The 18,863-nt window shown below is 41.2% G+C and overlaps 1 protein-coding gene across 1 annotated transcript; it reads left to right on the top strand.

Moving 5' to 3' along the window:
* The first annotated feature begins 619 nt into the window (after positions 1–619).
* Positions 620–2,067, top strand: LOC105015512 (class A basic helix-loop-helix protein 9). The gene has a single exon (XM_010878759.3). It carries the CDS (start codon positions 776–778, stop codon positions 1,688–1,690), a length of 915 nt encoding a protein of 304 aa, XP_010877061.1. The 5' UTR covers positions 620–775; the 3' UTR covers positions 1,691–2,067.
* Positions 2,068–18,863: the final 16,796 nt, after the last annotated feature.

Genomic DNA, 18,863 nt, shown 5'->3' with positions numbered 1-18,863 from the left:
AGTAGCATTTTAAAACAATGTATGTTTATGTCAATCTTTTTTAACATTTGTGTTTGAGATTTCTTGCAGGCAAGACTTTAGTGAATCACAAGGGCTGCGACTGCATTACCTTTTCAACTCCAAATAAACTTCTCCTGAGAAATGTTTATTAAGTGACTCACTGTTTTTACGGTAACCTTCCTATCTGTACAGATATTTAAACTGCAACATTAGCTTACAGATATTTCTGAAATATTCAACACACTTTTTAGGTTCTACTTACCTTTAAGTGTTTGAGTATGCTATTCATACTCAAACATTTCAGGCATTTCACAAAAGTCTTCCAACGAACAGCACATCAACACTTAGAATATCATCACTTTTCTGTTCTGTTGTGACACTGTTCATGCTAATAATGCACCTCAGAGGGGAAGGAAATCCACCCTGACTGGAAGGAGAGGGGCGGGGTTTGAATGTTTCAGCGGCTGACTGATCCTTCCCCTGTTGGCCCTCAGGGCTCTCATAAACACCTTTTCTTTAAGGCAAGCCTTCCTACCATGTGGCACGTATAAAAATAGTCTTTAAAAGCACCTCTCACATGTTACAGCCAGCCAGAGCTATAAAATGAGTCACTGAAAGAAGGATTAACTTGAGTATGGCTCAACGCTAGCCCTGTCTGCAGTCGCGTTGGAGTTTTTTAAATGAGCTAACAGCCCGGAAAGAGCTCAAACAGTTCTATCTCTGCTTGGAAAGTCAACATCGGCATCATCTGCAAATCTAGGTACCGGTGCCAGCCATGAGCAGCCACGCCAGTCTCACAGAGTCAGAGTTTTCTGAGGACGAGCAGGAGGGGAGTCTGCTTGGTTTGGACCATGAAGAGGAGGATAGCGGCAGCGATGTCAGCGAGGCTGGCTGTAAGAAGTCCTATTTGAAGAGAAAGGGGAGCTGTCCGGACACAAAAAGACGTGGCCGCCCTGTCCGCTCTAAGGCCCGACGTGTGGCCGCCAACGTTCGCGAGCGCAAACGCATCCTGGACTACAACCAGTCATTCAACGCTCTGCGCATGGCTCTCAAACACGACCTCGGTGGCAAGCGGTTGTCCAAGATTGCCACTCTGAAACGCGCCATTCATCGTATCTCTGCACTGACCATTTTCCTGCACTCCCATCCCAGCACCAGCACCTTGCCCAGAGGACAGCCCCCCTGCACCCACCCGGAGTGCCTCGGAGGGCAGCCATCAGCTGGGGTTGGGGAGACCAGGCTGGAAGTCTGGAAGGACAGGGAGAAAGACGGGAGCTCTGAGACCGCGGCGGAGACCTTTCTGCAGCATCAGTCTCAACGCCACCAGCCGTCCCAGCCAGATCCAAAGGCTCCCCCCGCTCTTCCTCCAGGGATTCAGCTCTACACAGACGTCCCTGGAGAAGGACATCCCAGCCCCTTGTACCTGCCTTCTCCAGCCTACACCCCCTTCTCCTCCACTGAGAACCAGCTGTACACACCCTCCCAGCCTCACGAGGAGTTAAGCAGCCCCATGTATTGCAGCAGCAGCGAGTGGAGCGGGGGGTCAGAGTACCCGTTTGGAGTGAGGGCCACCTGTCACCCAAACCACACCGACAGCCTCTCAGTCTCCTGTCCTGCCGCGCCCTTCAAGTGGCAGCTGGGTTACCTTCAAGGATCAGCCGGTTACCAAGCTTCCCTTACCATGCACTGAATCTGACTGACCCCCAAGGCAGGACGGTCATTTCTTTCATGTCAAACAAAGGGGAGCTGGGAATGTCTGCATGGAATGGCAATGGATTTCATAGCAATCTCCTACGTTTATTTGAACCAAATGACAAGTCTTGATGAAATGAGAGGTTTTACACCGGACTTATTTTCTCTGAATAGGAATGTGTTTTAACATTTCAGAATGTGTTTTGAAGATGTGCTAAATGTAGTTACTGAAATAGCTATTATATACTGTATTTCTGTATCCCTAAGATATACATGTTTACCTGAAAGATACGTTTTCTCAATGGGAGACTTACTGTGGCTCTTTCTCCTGCAGCACAATCCCCAGAAAAAGCAACTTGTAGTAATGATTATAGAAGTCTGAAAAATGTTGCATAATTATGCAATTTGTATTTTTGTAAGAATGTGTATATATATATATATAATGTAATAAAAGAGAATAAGTCATGTAAAGAACAATTTGAATCAACAGTATATTTTGTAAAATTAACAGGCTTTTCTCTCCCTGTTTAGAATATTTAACATTACATGGTTGTTTTGAATTGTTTGCAGTTGATTATCAACATTGTTATTAACATGGCTCTTTTTTTTACCTCTCAGTGTCTTGTCTTTCAAACACTCATTATTACATTCTGTCTCCATGATTAGCACTGGCAACAGCGTTCCTGTAAAATCAGAATGTCAGTCAATTTGGAACGTGAATGATTTCTGCATGTACACATCCTGGCAATGTAATTGCCCTTGAATGAATCAAAGTGAGTGAAGATTTTTCAGATTCTAAACATTCCACCTGAAGAATGTGTCTATACCTGTGTGTGTTTCTTTGTGTGCGTGTTTGTGTGCATGCACGTTCATAGAGGGTTGTGGAAGAGGTGCCTCTTTACAAATCCACTATATCTATGGTTTAGGAAGGCCTTGACCATTAAGTCTCTGACCTATTTATGCTTGTGAATGATCACAAAGTGAGAAAACTGACACCATTCTTTCCTGAGGTGTGAATGCAGAAGCAAAGAGCCACAGCAGGATGGTTTGAATCAGTGCAGCTACACAATAGGTTGTCTAATCAGGATAATGGTTATCAGATATTCTAGTAAAAGCAAGAAAGATCCAGAGTCTCTACAACTGTAGCTAGCATGAAGCGCTGTAAGTATGTGATATTGTTCTCCATAACAGGAAAAGCATATAAGACACCTAATCTCTGGTATAAAAATATAATTGAAACATTGTGTTAACTGTTATTGTCCTCCGGAGGGCAGTCACATCATGCATACTATTGGGAGGTCAGTAGTACTAAAAAATAGTACTACTGCTACTGTATGGAGGATGAGGTCTCATTGTCAGACATTTACAGTGGTGATTACAAGCATTCTGATCAGTTTGTTCACTCACAGCTCTGCATTGATTTTGCCTTATCCATCCACGCTTCCCATACTTCAACAACAAGAGATTGAGAAGAATCTTTCTGAAAGACTTCTATTACTCCAACAGTGAAACAGGGCCAATACCTGGACAGGTTTTGAATGGGGATTACGATGGTAGACACCAGTCGGTGAGTCAGTCATGTGCCTTAGGATTAGGTACTGACAAATGAGTTACACTCACTTTTCCCAGACACTCCTGATTCCCCTGGAAGGAAATATAGGTTTAGAGTTTATCACTCCTAGGAAAAAAGGCAAAGTGCATATAAAAAGTTTAAACATTTGTCAGTCTGGTCAAATCAAACCAATGTAACTGGCATATACAGGCTTTCTACACATTCTAGGTGACACCTTATTTTTGATATTATTCTTTATCTTAACATCAAGCAGTGTTAACATTTCTGTTTATTACCACATTATTACATGAATTACAGGCAAGAAGACACAATATTCCTGGCATTTACCATGCTTTTATATCCATTACAAGCAAGACAATATTCCTGGCATTTACCATGCTTTTATATCCATTACAGGCAAGACGACAATATTCCTGGCATTTATCATGCTTTTATATCCATTACAGGCAAGACGACAATATACCAGGCATTTACCATGCTTTTATATCCATTACAGGCAAGACGACAGTATTCCTGGGATTTACCATGCTTTTATATCCATTACAGGCAAGAAGACAATATTCCTGGCATTTACCATGCTTTAATATCCATTACAGGCAAAGAAACTGCCACAGTTTGGGAGTGTCATGGAAGTAGTTGCAGGCAGGCAGGTGATGTCCAAAGAAACCAGTACAATTTAGTCCACCAATTCTCCAACAACACACAAAGGACAGTGTCCAACCACAAACAATAACCAACAACTGAAGGAAACAGCAACTTAAATATGTTGCTCTGGCAGCTGCCTCTTATTGTGGACCACTGAAACAAAAGCGCAGAGATGCCTAGAGGCATCCCCGCTGTCAGGCCCTGACTATGATCCCTAGACACCCACAGAGATGCCCAGAGGCCTTGTTACAGTCAGGACCTGACAGAAACATTATTCCTGGTATAATTTTTATTTTTTATATCCCTTACAGCAGGCGTGTCCAAATTATTCCACGGAGGACCGTGTGTCTGCAGGTTTTCGCTCTCTCCTTGTACTTGATTGAGTAATTAGGTTACTTATTGGTCATTTTCAACCCTCACCTGGTTGTGTAGGTGTAAACTGGGAACCCATTTATAGGAAAAACCAAAAACCTGCAGACACACGGCCCTCCTTGGAATGGTTTGGACACCCCTGCTTTACAGGCTAGGAGACACCCATTATTCCTGGTATTTCCCATCTTCTCTTTTGTTGCGATAAGATTTTGAGCAATCAACGGGAAACCCCTTTTATCAGTACAGTTTTGGGGCCTGTGTTATTCTTTTGTGCTTCATGCCGAAAGTAATCGTCGTCACTTGCCTTCGTCCAGTGACGGATCAGCAGTTGTGTTGGATAGTTTCCTGTTACTGTCATTTCTAGGCCTGATTAATGTGGAGTGAGGCAGTGACATAGAGGAAAAGCGTCAGGAAAAAATAAACAGTCTGTCCAAGATGATAGTCTCCTTCTCGTTCACTAATACAGTTCTGACAGGTGGGAGCCGTGAGGTGATTTTTTGGCTGTGCCCTCTCCCTGCTGAACAGATGGCTACCCACCCCCTGTCTTCTGCTCTAAACCCTTCACCTGTTATTAAAACCACACCACTTCTCACAGGACAGAAAGCTGGCGCCCCCCATCAAAGCCATCACCCCATGGCCCCTGAGCCAGCGACCATGACACCATGATGCTGAGGTGATTAGTGCTATTAACTTATAATGTACCCAATGGAAACACATGCTCTTGTCGCATGTACTCATACTGTGCACTACACTTTATGTAATTAACTTTCTTTGACTTTGTGGCTCAAATTCATAATTTTGACTTATCCCATATGAAAGATATTGTAAGAATACATTTTAAATATATATTTTATAATACGATTACAACACATACATGTATTTTTTTGATTTTAGCTTTATTCATTCAAGTTAAGACCTAGTTCTCTTTTGGCAGTTCAGCCCTGTATGTTACAGTAATAAAAACATACATAAATATGCAGATATGAAATACACACTTAGGAAAAGCACTCAGTGAAAAATAAAAATGGCAGATTGGAAACAAACATTTGATTTGCCTTATAGGCACCCACACCACAAGCTTAATTTAACTCAGCACCATATTCCATGTGTAGCAGGCAGGGTTGTAGCTAACGCAGGGAAAGGTGGGTATGATTAACAGGGCCTTGGCTTGGCGTTAATAATAATATAAAATGTAATCTATAGGGGAGGTGGCCCAGGTATTTATCTTTTCCGGGTTCCCAGGATTCCTTGCGATGCACTGGTAACAGCCATTGGAGACAAAAGCAGTTTTACCTAACTGAGTATGTCTACAGTTTCTATAGGACTTGCCAGTCTTGATGGCTTGTTTCATTTAGTTTGGAAGTTGCTGCAGTACCGGCTTATACAAACATCAACAAATGTCTGACCGTTCTGAAAGGGAGTCTCAGCAAACTGTAAAGGAGTAAGGGTGTCTCTGCCAACAGAAGTGAATAAAAGAATGATGCATTCAAACGTTTGCACCAGAGTAAAAACACAAGATTGCACTGCATTAAGAGGTTTCAAGACATAAAGACATGCATCAATGGAACATAATCTAACTATAATCTAGTATTGACATGAAAGTGGCTTTAACAATTTCATTCATATGAATTTCTATACAATCTAATTTCTAATTTTCATTTTTATTTTTCTATAAGAGAAACTCATCTTCAGCTTCCTGACCAACTCAAAAATAAAGAGGAAACACATTTTATAAGAGATCCTTCCAGGCTAGTAATGTTGAGATCGTACAAATGCAGATTTTGGGAACTTTGAAACAACAAATTGTCAGGTCCTAGCTGGGGTGCCTCTAGGCATTTCTATGCGCCAGGGTGCCACAATCAGGACCTGACCACCGTGGTGCCTCTAGGCATCTCTGCAGTACTGTTTTCTGTTGTCCCAAATTAGAGACAGTTGTGTCTTGTTGTCTCTAATTGGGGACCCTATTTAAGTTGTTAGCCTTTCAGGTGGTAGGTCATTGTTTTGCATTAGTGGTCTGTGTTGCTGTGCTTTATTTCTGGTTTGTACTGCGCCTTGGGTGGTTTTCTTATGACAGAAGCATTAAAATGATCTTTGTGAGCACTGCGCCTTGTGTCCTGCCTCTGAACTGTGACACAAATCATTATTTTTATTTGGATTTAGCATCGACCTAAGTGATTCATAAGTGAACTTTGAAGTAAAGGAATATTGATGTTAGCCTGGCTTTGTGTGTTCTATATGACGTGATTCCGACGGAGGAGGGCATTCATTTGAAAGTAGGTACAGGATATGGGCCGTTTAAGTCTTCCTTTTTAATGGTATGGGTTAGAATACCAAGCAGCAGTACAAAAATGGTAGAATGGGTTTGATCCTTATGGACCAGCTACTCCGTATGCCTTAGATGTCCTGGTGTAATATTGTCTTCCAGCTACAAGTTGAATCAAATCTATGCAGGGAAATGGAATGGCTGGGACCTGACCCATGGACTCAATTTATTGATTAACCAGACTTTTTCTGAAATGGATCTAGCAAGTAGAACAATTCCCAATGCGTTGTCCAAGTCTGCAGAAAGAATCAAAGTAGAGCTGTCAGGGTGATATTAAACCCTAATCTGTGCTGCACTGTCTAGGGCCAGGTGATCATTAAGCTTCCATACTAGAATCCAAATCAGAGATACGCGTGATCCGATCTGGCATCTACCTACACTAACCAAGCTGTGCTATTAAAACGTTTGGTAGCTTGAGTGCAGTTGCTGCTCCTCCTCTGCCATGTTTCTCTGACTGTCCCTGTGAAGTGAACGTGTCAGCTGTCAGGGAGTACAGAGCTCTGAACCGATCAGCCGTCTCTGAGTCCTGTTCTGCTGCTCTGAACCGGTCAGCTGGCTTACATCTCCGCAGACAGTTTCTTGTTTGTTAAATGAACATGAGAGATTTCCTGGATGGGTGTATGGTAGAGCTGTACTGGATAGGTGTGTGGTATGGATGTCCTGGATGGGTGGGCACTTGGGTCCAGTGATGTACTGGGCTGTATTAATTACTGTACATGTGGCAGAATTTGGAGAGGATCCTGGGAGGCGGGTAAACCCATAGTTCTCATCCTGTCTTTGTCTACGACTCAGTCAAAGAAAAACCTCCCTGATCTCTGCCACTGCAAGTTTCTAAAATATCTCTCTTGTATTATCTTAAAGTGCTTAAAAGAAGGGTGAGTATTTGAACCAAGCACTGAAAAAATTCAGGGAGCTGAACGGTTTCTTAATTATCTCTTTTTCATCAAGATAACTGGGACAGAATTGGATGGATCGTAAATGCAATGCCAGATGAGCCAGCAGCACCAATGTTAATAGAAATTATCAAAATAATTCAGGATAAATAACACAAACACATCTGAGACTACGCCAGGTACTCTAAAATCAACATTCATCTCCATTACTGGGAGGCATTCATAATAAGAATGAATGGCACAGTAATTTAATCTCATTACAACTAATTTGTTTACCATGAAAAATATGTAAAATGAGGTAACAATGTGCTCTGAAAGAAAGTGGATCTATAATACAAAGCACGTTTGTCATCAAGCGACAATGAAAACTTCATTTGCAATGCATTCCTTCCCTTGTAAATCATAACAATATTCACTTGTTAAACACTGACCCCTTTTGGTCACTTTTTGTAAACGTTGCATAATATTAAATCCAAGCCTATTCAATTACATTTTGGTTTCTGAACTATAACTGCTACAAAAACATTCTTGATGTTGTTAGAAAGGTAAGAAATGCAGAATTCTGATAGTTTCTGTCAACAATGTGACAAAGCCCAAATATACAACATATAAATATACAATTAAGAGTGGTGTACATTAAAAGTGAAATTTCATCAATTATTGTGTTCTAAACATGGGAGACTATGAACATCATTTTTTCATCTCGACAACTTGAGGTGATATTTACAACGTTTGGTCAATATTAGAATTGGGATTTCTGTATACTGAACAAATCGAGGATAGGGATGCCATTTATGGTTGCGCCAACTACAAGTAACATTTAAAACTACACTAAATACAGCTGGTTTACAGTCTGTTTGGTTTCTGTTAGAACTTAAAGGGATTGGGACAGATGTGTTCGCTGTGCATTTGGCTGTTAGAAAGGCTCGAAGGAAGAGCTTGCATAACATCTAGTTGTGGGTGATTGGAATTAATTTGTCATCAGTGTGTGATAACAGTAATTCCCTTTCATGTAAAAGGGTCTGTCAGGTGAGTTAGAGTCTATTGACTACATCTGCCTGCTTGATGAGCCAGATGATGTGCTATTTTCAGGAACATGGCCTGGGCTATCACAGTGCCTGGCAGTCTGCCTAAAACCCAAAGCAACTCAGTTGATTTGAATGAACTACTGTACTGTCCCCTGCCATCTCACACCCTTGATCATGCCACCAATCCTACAGACACATCTCACCCCCTTAAACAAGCCACCGTTCCCTTGAACCCAACTCACTCCTTAGATCACCATCACTTGAATTCTAGTCACCTGTTTCTCATCAGCCCCGCTGTTTAGTTCTGTTCAGTATACCTTTTCCCTTTTGAGGTATTGTTATAGTTTCTGCAGTACTAAGCCTACTACTTCGTTCCAAAACATTTCTTCCAAGTATTCTAGCCCCGTCTGTTATGACCTAGATTCCTCCTGACTACGGCTATTGCCGACTCCTCCTGTATCTTAGCCTTCTCTCATTGGATTATACTGTTTTTTTTACTCCTGCCTGTTGTTTGCGCCTGACTACCTGGATTACCTACCTGTACCGTTGGCTTGTGCTACAACACTAGATTTGTGTTGGGACTATTTCCTTGTTGAAGGATGAACTATTATGAATAAATGTTTAAAACTAACATATTTAATGAAAACATGTTACTCATTGTTTAATAAATATTTAATAACAAAAAAATCTACTATTTTAAACGCTTTGCTAACAGGTTTATATGTATGCTGTTTGCCGTACTATAAATAATGAACCACAAACATTTTTTTATAAAATTGCTTCAGTCTGGGTGTCAAAGTCACTTGGCCAAAACACCTGATAGCATTTTCATTCTTAAAAATACCCTAGCATTTAGAAATGTCAAAGTTATTTTCCCATTCACTTTTCCTATTGTAAATGTTAAGCTGGATAAACAATGCATGTGGAAGAAATATAAATAATTTTTTATACAATTGCTGTATGACATATATACCATACATTTAAGCAATAAAGAACAAAGGGGTGGTTGCCTGAAACAATCCCCTTATATTGGGCCTCCGCAATTATTGGACAGTGATGCATTGTTTCTGAATTTTGAATCTGAAATGAATATCAAACAATTGCTTTAAGGTTAAAGTCCAGGCACCCTGCAATGTGTCATGCCTAAGAACACCTCTTAGCAGTGGTGTAGTGGCAATAAAACTCAAACCCCAAAGATGCCTTATTACTTTTATAAGGTGGTTACCAATCACAAGTAGAACAGTAAAAAGTTATTTGACTCAAAACTTTGGACACACGTAATCATTCATATTCAGAAAATGCAGAAAGAATGCAAAGCTGTCTCCGAGGCAAATGGTGAAACATCTACAATATGTAATGTATTTTGACCTGTTTAACACTTTGTTGGTTGCTACATGATTCCATGTGTTATTTCATAGTTTTGATGTCTTCACTATAATTCTACAATGTGGAAAATGGTAAAACTAAAGTAGTACCTCTGAATGGGTAGGTGTGTCCAAACCTTTGACTGGTACTGTATACCTTTCCATTACTACTCAATGTTTACCCAGTAATGACTTGACCTACATTGCATATTCCATAGCTATGACAATAAAGCGTGATTTATGGTGGTGGTGGGGGGGGGTTATACAGACTTCCCCATAATGAAGGGAGTGAGAGGAGGATGTGGATGAAGCAGTCCTGATATTACATATTGTACCAATGGCCAGTCTCAAACTGAGTCAGCCATAGATTAATTTACCACATTGCATTTATTACATTGCTACACTTACTTTAGCCTGAGGATAAGATTTGTGTGCTGAAACTGGATGATGAACACATTATCTTGGACATTACAGCATGGCAAACTGATGGACATATCAGTCACTTGCAGTCATTCAGAGTACAGGCACTAGAATCAGAACATTGTCCTCCACTGAGGGACATTTAGAGTCAAGAAAAGGACACAGGCAATTCATGCTTTAGGCAGATGGGGGGAGGCACACAGAAGAGCAACAATATAGAATACTGTCATATCATCATACTTACACATCACTGTGGACAAGAAACACCTAGCCCTGTCTGAGGCCCAGAGTGCTCTGGAGAAGGTTTTCATCCAGGATCTATCAGTAATTTGTTATGTTAATTTTTCCCTCAGTCCTGACTAGTTTCCCAGTCCTTGCCACTGAAAAACAGTTGGCCTTCTTTTCAAACCCAAAGCAGGCTATCATGTGCCTTTTACTGAGGTCTGGCCTTCATCTGGCCACTCGACAATCAAGGCACGATAGGTGTAGCGCTGTAAAGATGTTTGTTCTTCTGGAAGGTTCTCACATTTCCACCCAGGAACTCTAGAGCTCTGTTGGAGTTGAGGGCCACTGTGTTCTTGGGTTCCTTCAATGCTGTGTCATTTCTTTCGTACTCTTGCCCAGATCTGTGCCTCGACACAATCCTGTCTCAGAGCTCTACAGAAATTCTGTCAAACTCATGGCTTTGTTTTTACTCTGATATGCACTTTCAACTGTAGGACATTAAAATGTATGTGTCTTCAAAATATATCGTGTCCAACCAATTAAATTTACCATAAGTGGACTTCAATCAAGATCATCTCAAGCAGGGTCAGTGGAACAGGATGAACCTGAACTTAATTTCAAGTGTCATAGCAAAGGATCTGAACAGTTTTGTTAATTTGATATTTCTGGGTAATTAAAAAATATATATATAATCTTAAACAATGTCTACAGACTTGGTTTTGCTTTGTCACTATTGGGTATTATGTGTAGATTGATTAGGGGATTTTTCATTTTTTTAATAAGGCTGTAACATATATTTCTTTGGAAAAGTAAAGGGGTCTGATTAGCTAATGAATGCAATGTACTTATCTATCTCATAAATATTGTTTTTTTAGCAGATTTTATCCATTCAACTCTATTGCTAGTCCAAAATCTACAAACCCAATTCCAAAAAAGGGACATTGTACAATTGTGAATAAAACAGAATGCAATAATGTGGAAGTTTCAAATTTCTATATTTTATTCAGAATACAACAGAGATGACATATCAAATGTTTAAACTGAGAAAATGTATCAATTTACGGGGAAAATAAGTTGATTTTAAATTTCATGGCATCAACACATCTCAAAAAAGTTGGGACAAGGCCATGTTTACCACTGTGTGACATCCCTCTTTTTATAACAGACTGCAAATGTCTGGAGACTGAGGAGACAAGTTGCTCAAGTTTATGAACAGGAATGTTGTCCCATTCTTGTCTAATACAGGCTTCTAGTTGCTCAACTGTCTTAGGTCTTCTTTGTCGCACGTTCCTCTTTATGATGCGCCAAATGTTTTCTATGGGTGAAAGATCTGGACTGTAGGCTGGCCATTTCAGTACCCGGATCCTTCTTCTATGCAGCCATGACATTGTAATTGATGCAATATGTGGTCTGGCATTGTCATGTTGGAAAATGCAAGGTCTTCCCTGAAAGAGACGATGTCTGGATGGGAGCATATGCTGTTCTAGAACTTAAATATAACTGTCAGCATTGTTGGTGCCTTTCCAGATGTGTAGGCTGCCCATGCCACACACACTCATGCAACCCCATACCATCAGAGATGCAGGCTTCTGAACTGAGCGCTGATAACAACTTGGGTTGTCCTTGTCCTCTTTAGTCTGGATGACATGGATTGTGTTCACCGACAATGTTTTCTGGAAGTATTCCTGAGCCCATGTTGTGATTTCCATTACAGTATCATTCCTGTATGTGATGCAGTGGAGTCTGAGGGCCCGAAGATCACGGGAATCCAGTATGGTTTTCTGGCCTTGACCCTTACGCACAGAGATTGTTCCAGATTCTCTGAATCTTTGGATGATATTATGCACTGTAGATGATGATAACTTCAAACTCTTTGCAATTTGTCTCTGAGAAACTCCTTCCTGATATTGCTCCACAATTTTTCGCCGCAGCATTGGGGGAATTGGTTATCCTCTGCCCATCTTGACATAATAAGTTGCAAATTGGTCCTCCAGCTGTTCCTTATCTGTACATTTAACTTTTCCGGCCTCTTATTGCTACCTGTCCCAACTTTTTTGGAATGTGTAGCTCTCATGAAATCCAAAATGAGCCAATATTTGGCATGACATTACAAATTGTCTCACTTTCAACATTCGATGTGTTGTCTATATTCTATTGTGAATTAAATATAAGTTTATGAGATTTGTAAATTATTCCATTCCTTTTTTACTCACAATTTGTACAGTGTGCCAACTTTTTTGGAATCGGGTTAGTACTAACAAATTAATTTATATTATATATACATTGTGAATTTCTGTTTGGTTTGTGATTTTGTTCCTGAAAATAGCCTGTCCTTTTTGTTCTGATTGCTTTCTCCTGTTTGTACTTTGCCCTCGTTAGCTCCCTATTCTGTCTGCCCAGTTCTGTTCAGCTCTTGTCGAGTTATTGTGTGTTTGTGTATGTGTTCTAACCTGCCTGCCTAATATTCCTGCAGTTTTTTGCCTGCCCGAGTTTTGTAATTAAATCGGTTGTTGTCTTTTAGCTCTGTGCTTGGAGTCCTGTTTCTCAAATCGCTACACAGCTCTGGAAAAAATTAAGAGACCACTGCTAAATTATCAGTTTCTCTGCTTCTACTATTCATAGGTATGTGTTTGAGTAAAATGAACAGTTTGTTTTTATTCTATAAACTACTGACAACATTACTCCCAAATTCCAAATAAAAATATTGTCAATTTGAGTATTTATTTGTAGAAAATAACAACTGGTCAAAATAACCAAACAAAGATGCATTGTTTTTAGACCTCAAATAATGCATAGAAAACAAATTCTTATTCATTTTTAAAAAACAAAATACTAATGTTTTAACATTTTACAAATGTTTAGAATTACATTTTTGGTGGAATAACTGACATTTTTTATCACAGCTTTTATGCATCTTGGCATACCAGTCTGTCACATTGCTATTGGGTGTCTTTATGCCACCCCTGGTACCAAATTCAAATGACCATCCATCTTCCTCTTGATCAAATTACTGAGGTTTTCAATGGGGTTCAGGTCTGGAGATTGGGCTGTCCATGACAGGGACTTGATCTGGTGGTCCTCCATCCACACCTTGATTGACCTGGCTGTGTGGCATGGAGCATTGTCCTGCTGGAAAAAACTATTCTCAGAGTTGGGGAACATTGTCAGAGCAGAAGGAAGCAGGTGTTCATCCAGGATAACCTTGTACTTGGCTTGATTCATGCATCCTCACAAAGATAAATTTGCCTGATTCCAGCTTTGCTGAAGCATCAATCAATCAATCAGTCAAATTTATTTATAAAGCCCTTTTTACAACAGCAGTTGTCACAAAATGCTTTTCAGAGACACCCGGCCTTAAACCCTAAGGAGCAAACAACAGTAGTGTTGAATTTTAGTGGCTAGGAAAAACTCCCTAAAAAGGCCGAATTTTAGGAAGAAACCTAGAGAGGACCCAGGCTCAGAGGGGTGACCACTCCTCTTCTGGTTGTGAGATATTAAGAGTCCAATTAGAATAATTAATACATTTCTCTGGGCTAAATCCAGAGTCTATTTGATTTTTGACTAGGTCAAAAGTATGACCAGGTGGACAAGGACAGGGACGGGCCCCCAAACCAGGTACTCTGAAGGTGTGGACCAGGACCTCATGTCCTCCTAAAGTTTAAAACTGGAGGAGACTGAGAAAAGTTAAAAAGTGCATTCCTCATATCCCCCAGCACAAAAGTATAGCAGCGTAACACCTTGGAACTGAGACGGGGGAGTCCGGCGACACTGTGGCCCTACCCGGGGTAGGCCCCGGACAGTACCCAACAGGCAGGAAATCAATCCACCCACATTGCCAGGCATCAACCAAAGGGACACCCACCAACCGCAACCCCCCTGAATGAGGGCCGAGTATTGCTAGCAGCGTACAGCCCAATTGCACAAGTGCACAACTGAGAGACAACAACAAGCCAGTGACTCTTCCCCCTAAAGGCATTGGAGGGAGGGCATCCCAGTGGCGACGAGAGCCCACCTGGCAAGACAGCAAGGGTGGACAGTATCAAGCCTTCTGGTCACCTTCACGCCCCCGGGCCAGGCTACACCTAATTATAAACCGTGCTGTAGAGATGAGTTTTTAGTAGACACTTGAAAGTTTGCACTGTGTTTGCATTTCTAACCTTAATTGGCAGATCATTTCACAGTAGTGGAGCTCTATGAGAAAAGGCCCTGCCGCCAGCTGTTTGTTTAGAAATTCTAGGTACAATTCCTTTTTTCATCCCCAGATCATCACCAATCCTCCACCAAATTTCACAGTGGGTGCGACACACTGTGGCTTGTAGGCCTCTCCAGGTCTCCATCTAACCATTAGACGACCAGGTGTTGGGCTTAGCTGAAAATTTGACTCGTCAGAGAAGATTACCCTATTCCTCTACAGTCCAATCCTCATGATGAAGGGCTTTATTCTAGCTTTGCATGACTTCAGCCCTGCCCCGAGGAGCCTGTTTCGAACCGTCCTCCCCGTACACTTCACCCCAGCTGCTGTTCGCCATTCTTTTGTAGGTCACTTGATGAGTGACTACAGTCCAATACTACGGTTGCTGAGTGACATTTGAATGAGTTGACGGTCATCTCGGTCAGTGGACAGTTGTTTACGCCCTCTGCCAGTCTGAAGCTTTGTTGTCCCCAATGTCTGTTGCTTGACCTTGTTCTTATGACCTGCCGTGTTTGAAAGTTTCTGGAAGGAAGCAACCTGACGCTCTCTGTATCCCTCTGCCAGTAAAGCCAGAATTGAACCCTTCTTTTCCTCACTCAAAGCTTTTCTTTTCAACTCTTTTGTCATGCTGAATAGTTATTTGTGTAATCCTAATTACCTTTGAGGTACTACTTGCACTGTTTTTGCCATCCAGCTGACAATGGCTGGGCATGCTCCTGATGAGACGGCAGATGGTGTCCTGGGGGATCTCCTCCCAGACCTGGATCAGGGCATCAGTGAGCTCCTGGACAGTATGTGGCGCTACCAATTCTGGTGTTCTCTAGTGAATGCCAACCAAGCTGCATGGTGCTGTGCTGTGAGCACAGGTCCCACTGGAGAATGTTGCGATCTCATGCCACCCTCATGGAGTCTGTTTCTGACAGGTTGGTCAAAAACATGCACCACTAGGATCCCACTGGAGGTCATTTTGTAGGGCTCTGGCAGTGCTCCTCCTGTTCCTCCTCACACAAATGAGCAGTTACCGGTCCTGCTGCTGCTTTGATGCCGTTCTAGTTACTGACCTGTTGCCAATTTACCTAATTAGTTGTGTGATATTCCACCAGGTTTAGTTTTGTAGCATTACACAACTTTTCCAGTCTTTATTGCCTCTGTCCAAACTTTTTTAAACGTGTTGCTGGTATCAAATTCAAAGTGGGCATATATTTTTCAATATATGACATTTTAAACTGGTTTTGTGGTACTCACCTGTACCATACATGTTTTTATCTGCATCAAGGGCAAAGCAGAGCCTTTCATTAGCATCTGTTTAATTGGTCTTTAATGAGTGCACACACCAATCAAAGCTATGGTTGGTGCCAGGCAGCATCAACTGTAATTACTGTACTTGTAGTTTGCATGGGCATTGTGCCCATTGACAAATGGCACTCTGGGTAATAAGTGCGCCTTGTCATTGTTAGGAGCTGACTAGTTTTGCTGGAGTGAAATGTAAGTGGGAGTGTTTCCAAAGGCTCAAGGCAGCATGAAGCTTATATTTCCTGGGGAGAAGTGTAGGTGCCTTCTCGGCAGTGAAGGACTGGGTGTGATGGTAATTCCATCGATCGACACTCTTAAAGGAGTAAAAAGATTTACATACCAGCCAATGGAAAGACAGAAATTTCTCAAACGTACCTTAGTTCAAAATTTCCATAACACTGGGACAGATATTTTTTTTACAGTAATACTACACTCTTGGTTTCAGAGACCATATCCATGTGTCTGTTTCTCATTTAGAAAATCAATTAGTGTTAATTACAACCCAGTCATCCAGAGCTGGATTACTTTAATCAAGCAGGGGTGGCAGTGACATCCTTCTGTCTTCTGCTAAGTGTGTGAACCATGCGGTGTGGGGTTCTTTCTATTTGCTCTACATGCACTAGTGCATCTGTGTATTGTGAAGCTGTGAGCACCTTCCATTTAAAGCAAGCACTAAGATCTGTTCCATTTCCATCAAAGCGATTAGCCCCAAGTCCGCAGGAGAACATAGTTAACTAATCATCTGTGCATATGTGTGTGTGCACGCACATGGGTGTGCATGTGTGTGTGCGCATGCAGATGGGTGTGCATGTGCATGTGTGTGTATATCTTGTCTTGGAAATTACCAGACATTATGGAGAATTGTCTGAGTACTCAAATCAAAACTTTATTAATACAGCAATTGCAGGAAACAATGGTTAGGCTCGATCCAACACATTGGTTGTTGAATGATGTCCAGACCCTGGCTAAGTAGATGTCACCCCAGTGGGCCGCCCCCATTCCACAGGGCACTTGGGCTTTAACTTTACACAACAAAGAACAAACAGATTAGCAGAGCCCTTCTGTCCCTCTAACCTGGCCCTCTGACCTGGTAATTACTTCCCTATTTGCCCCAAGACACAGTAAATGCCTTTCATGGATTGTGAGGCATAAACAAAGGCCTGTTTATTGTTATTTTGTCATATATCAAATTTAAGTTTCCACAATCTATGTGTCTTTGTGTGTCTTTGGGGGAGTTTTTTTGTGGCTTGGTGACTTAGTAGGTGGAAAATTAGACATGACAATCATTCATATACTCCAACAAGAAACATTTATTGGAGTATCCTTTACTTTGAAACTGTGGGAGAACCCCTTTAAGTTCTTCAAGGGAAAATGTTAAAGGATATTTTTATACCTGCTATTCCTAATAACATATCAACAACTGACCGGCTCAAATATCTACTACGAAAGACTCTTGAAATTATTTATTTTTCACATATTGGCGTTCCCCACAGTTTCAGTGTATAGAACCCCTTAAGGACCCTCCAAGAACTTTTTATATCCAGAATGTACAATACTCTTCTGGAAACAAGAAATCAGTCAGAAATGTTTTGAGAAGTCCACATCTTTAACAAAAAAAACTGTCATCCGTCTCGTATGTACATAACCAGCCTCAGAACATGTAGTCACATACTGACACCACTAACTGACCATATACTGTAATACAGGGGTGGGCAATACATTTTTACAAGGGGCCACATGAGAAACCTGAATTGTGTCAGAGGGCCACACCAACGATAACTTGAACTTAATTCTGCTCAAATTTCTTCCATTGTAAAATGCACTAAATTATATATTTTGAATAGCTGGTACTGATAATCGGAAGAATAAAACTATTCTGTAAATATTTATATTAGGCAATGTGAAATTGTGGTGTATAGGTCAAATAAGAAAACAAAAGCAATTATTGAATCAGTGCATTTTTTTTTACTTGTTAATCTCCACAAACAATGAAAAACAACAAACAACTTAACAAGTTTATAGAAATACAGCAATACAACAAACAATAACTTGTAATGTTTTCCACCTCATGTTACCTCTTCAGTGAGAATAATCCAGTCTGTTCTGGGCTTGAACAAGGGCATTGAAATCTGGCTGAATGTCTGAGGTGGCTATGCGAAGGACAGCTGAGAGGTGGTCATCAGTGATAGAGGATCTGTGTTTGGATTTGTTGAACTTCATTACTGAGAACGTCTGTTCACATACATAGGTAGATCCAAAGAGGACTAGAATCCTCTGAGCATGCCTCCTCAGGTGTGGAAAGTTCTCCTCTTTGAGGGAGGAGTAAAAGTCCAGCAGTGAGACTGACCTGAAGTGCTCTGCCAGAAGTGTGTCAGACTGTAGGTCAATGAGTTCCATCTGAACATCACTTGGTGCATTATCCACACTGCAGTTGAAGGGAGAAGAAACCATGTGCATTTCACTCTCAAGAGTTTTGAAATCGCCTCAAACTCTGCATGCAGTGCTTCTAACATGGTTGAGTACTTGTGGATGTGATCGGTTGATCTTTTGGCTTCCTTTAGTGTTGGCAAGTGGGTCAGAATGTCCTTCACTTGGCTTGAGATAAGCTGCAACTTTCTCATGAAAGCCTTCAGTGCACTGTACATCTCATGCACAAAAAGGCCCTTGCACTGCAGTTTGACATTTAGTTTGTTCATTAGTACAGTCACATCCACAGTGAATCCGAGGTCTGCCACCCAGTCTTTGTTTGAAAGCTCTGGGATGTCATGTCCTTTCTTAACACAGAAATCCTGAATCTGGTCTCTCAGGTCCCAGACACTTTTCAGTACTTTGCCAAGGCTGAG

The sequence above is a fragment of the Esox lucius genome, chromosome 1, assembly GCF_011004845.1.
Source record: "Esox lucius isolate fEsoLuc1 chromosome 1, fEsoLuc1.pri, whole genome shotgun sequence".
NCBI classification, from domain to species: Eukaryota; Metazoa; Chordata; class Actinopteri; order Esociformes; family Esocidae; genus Esox; species Esox lucius.
The sequence above is the reverse complement of the archived record's forward strand: the minus strand, read 5'-3'. Positions and strand labels throughout refer to the sequence as shown.

Coding starts and splice junctions, on each gene's coding strand:
- LOC105015512 (XM_010878759.3), top strand. CDS start 776: ATGAGCAGCCACGCCAGTCTCACAGAGTCAGAGTTTTCTGAGGACGAG.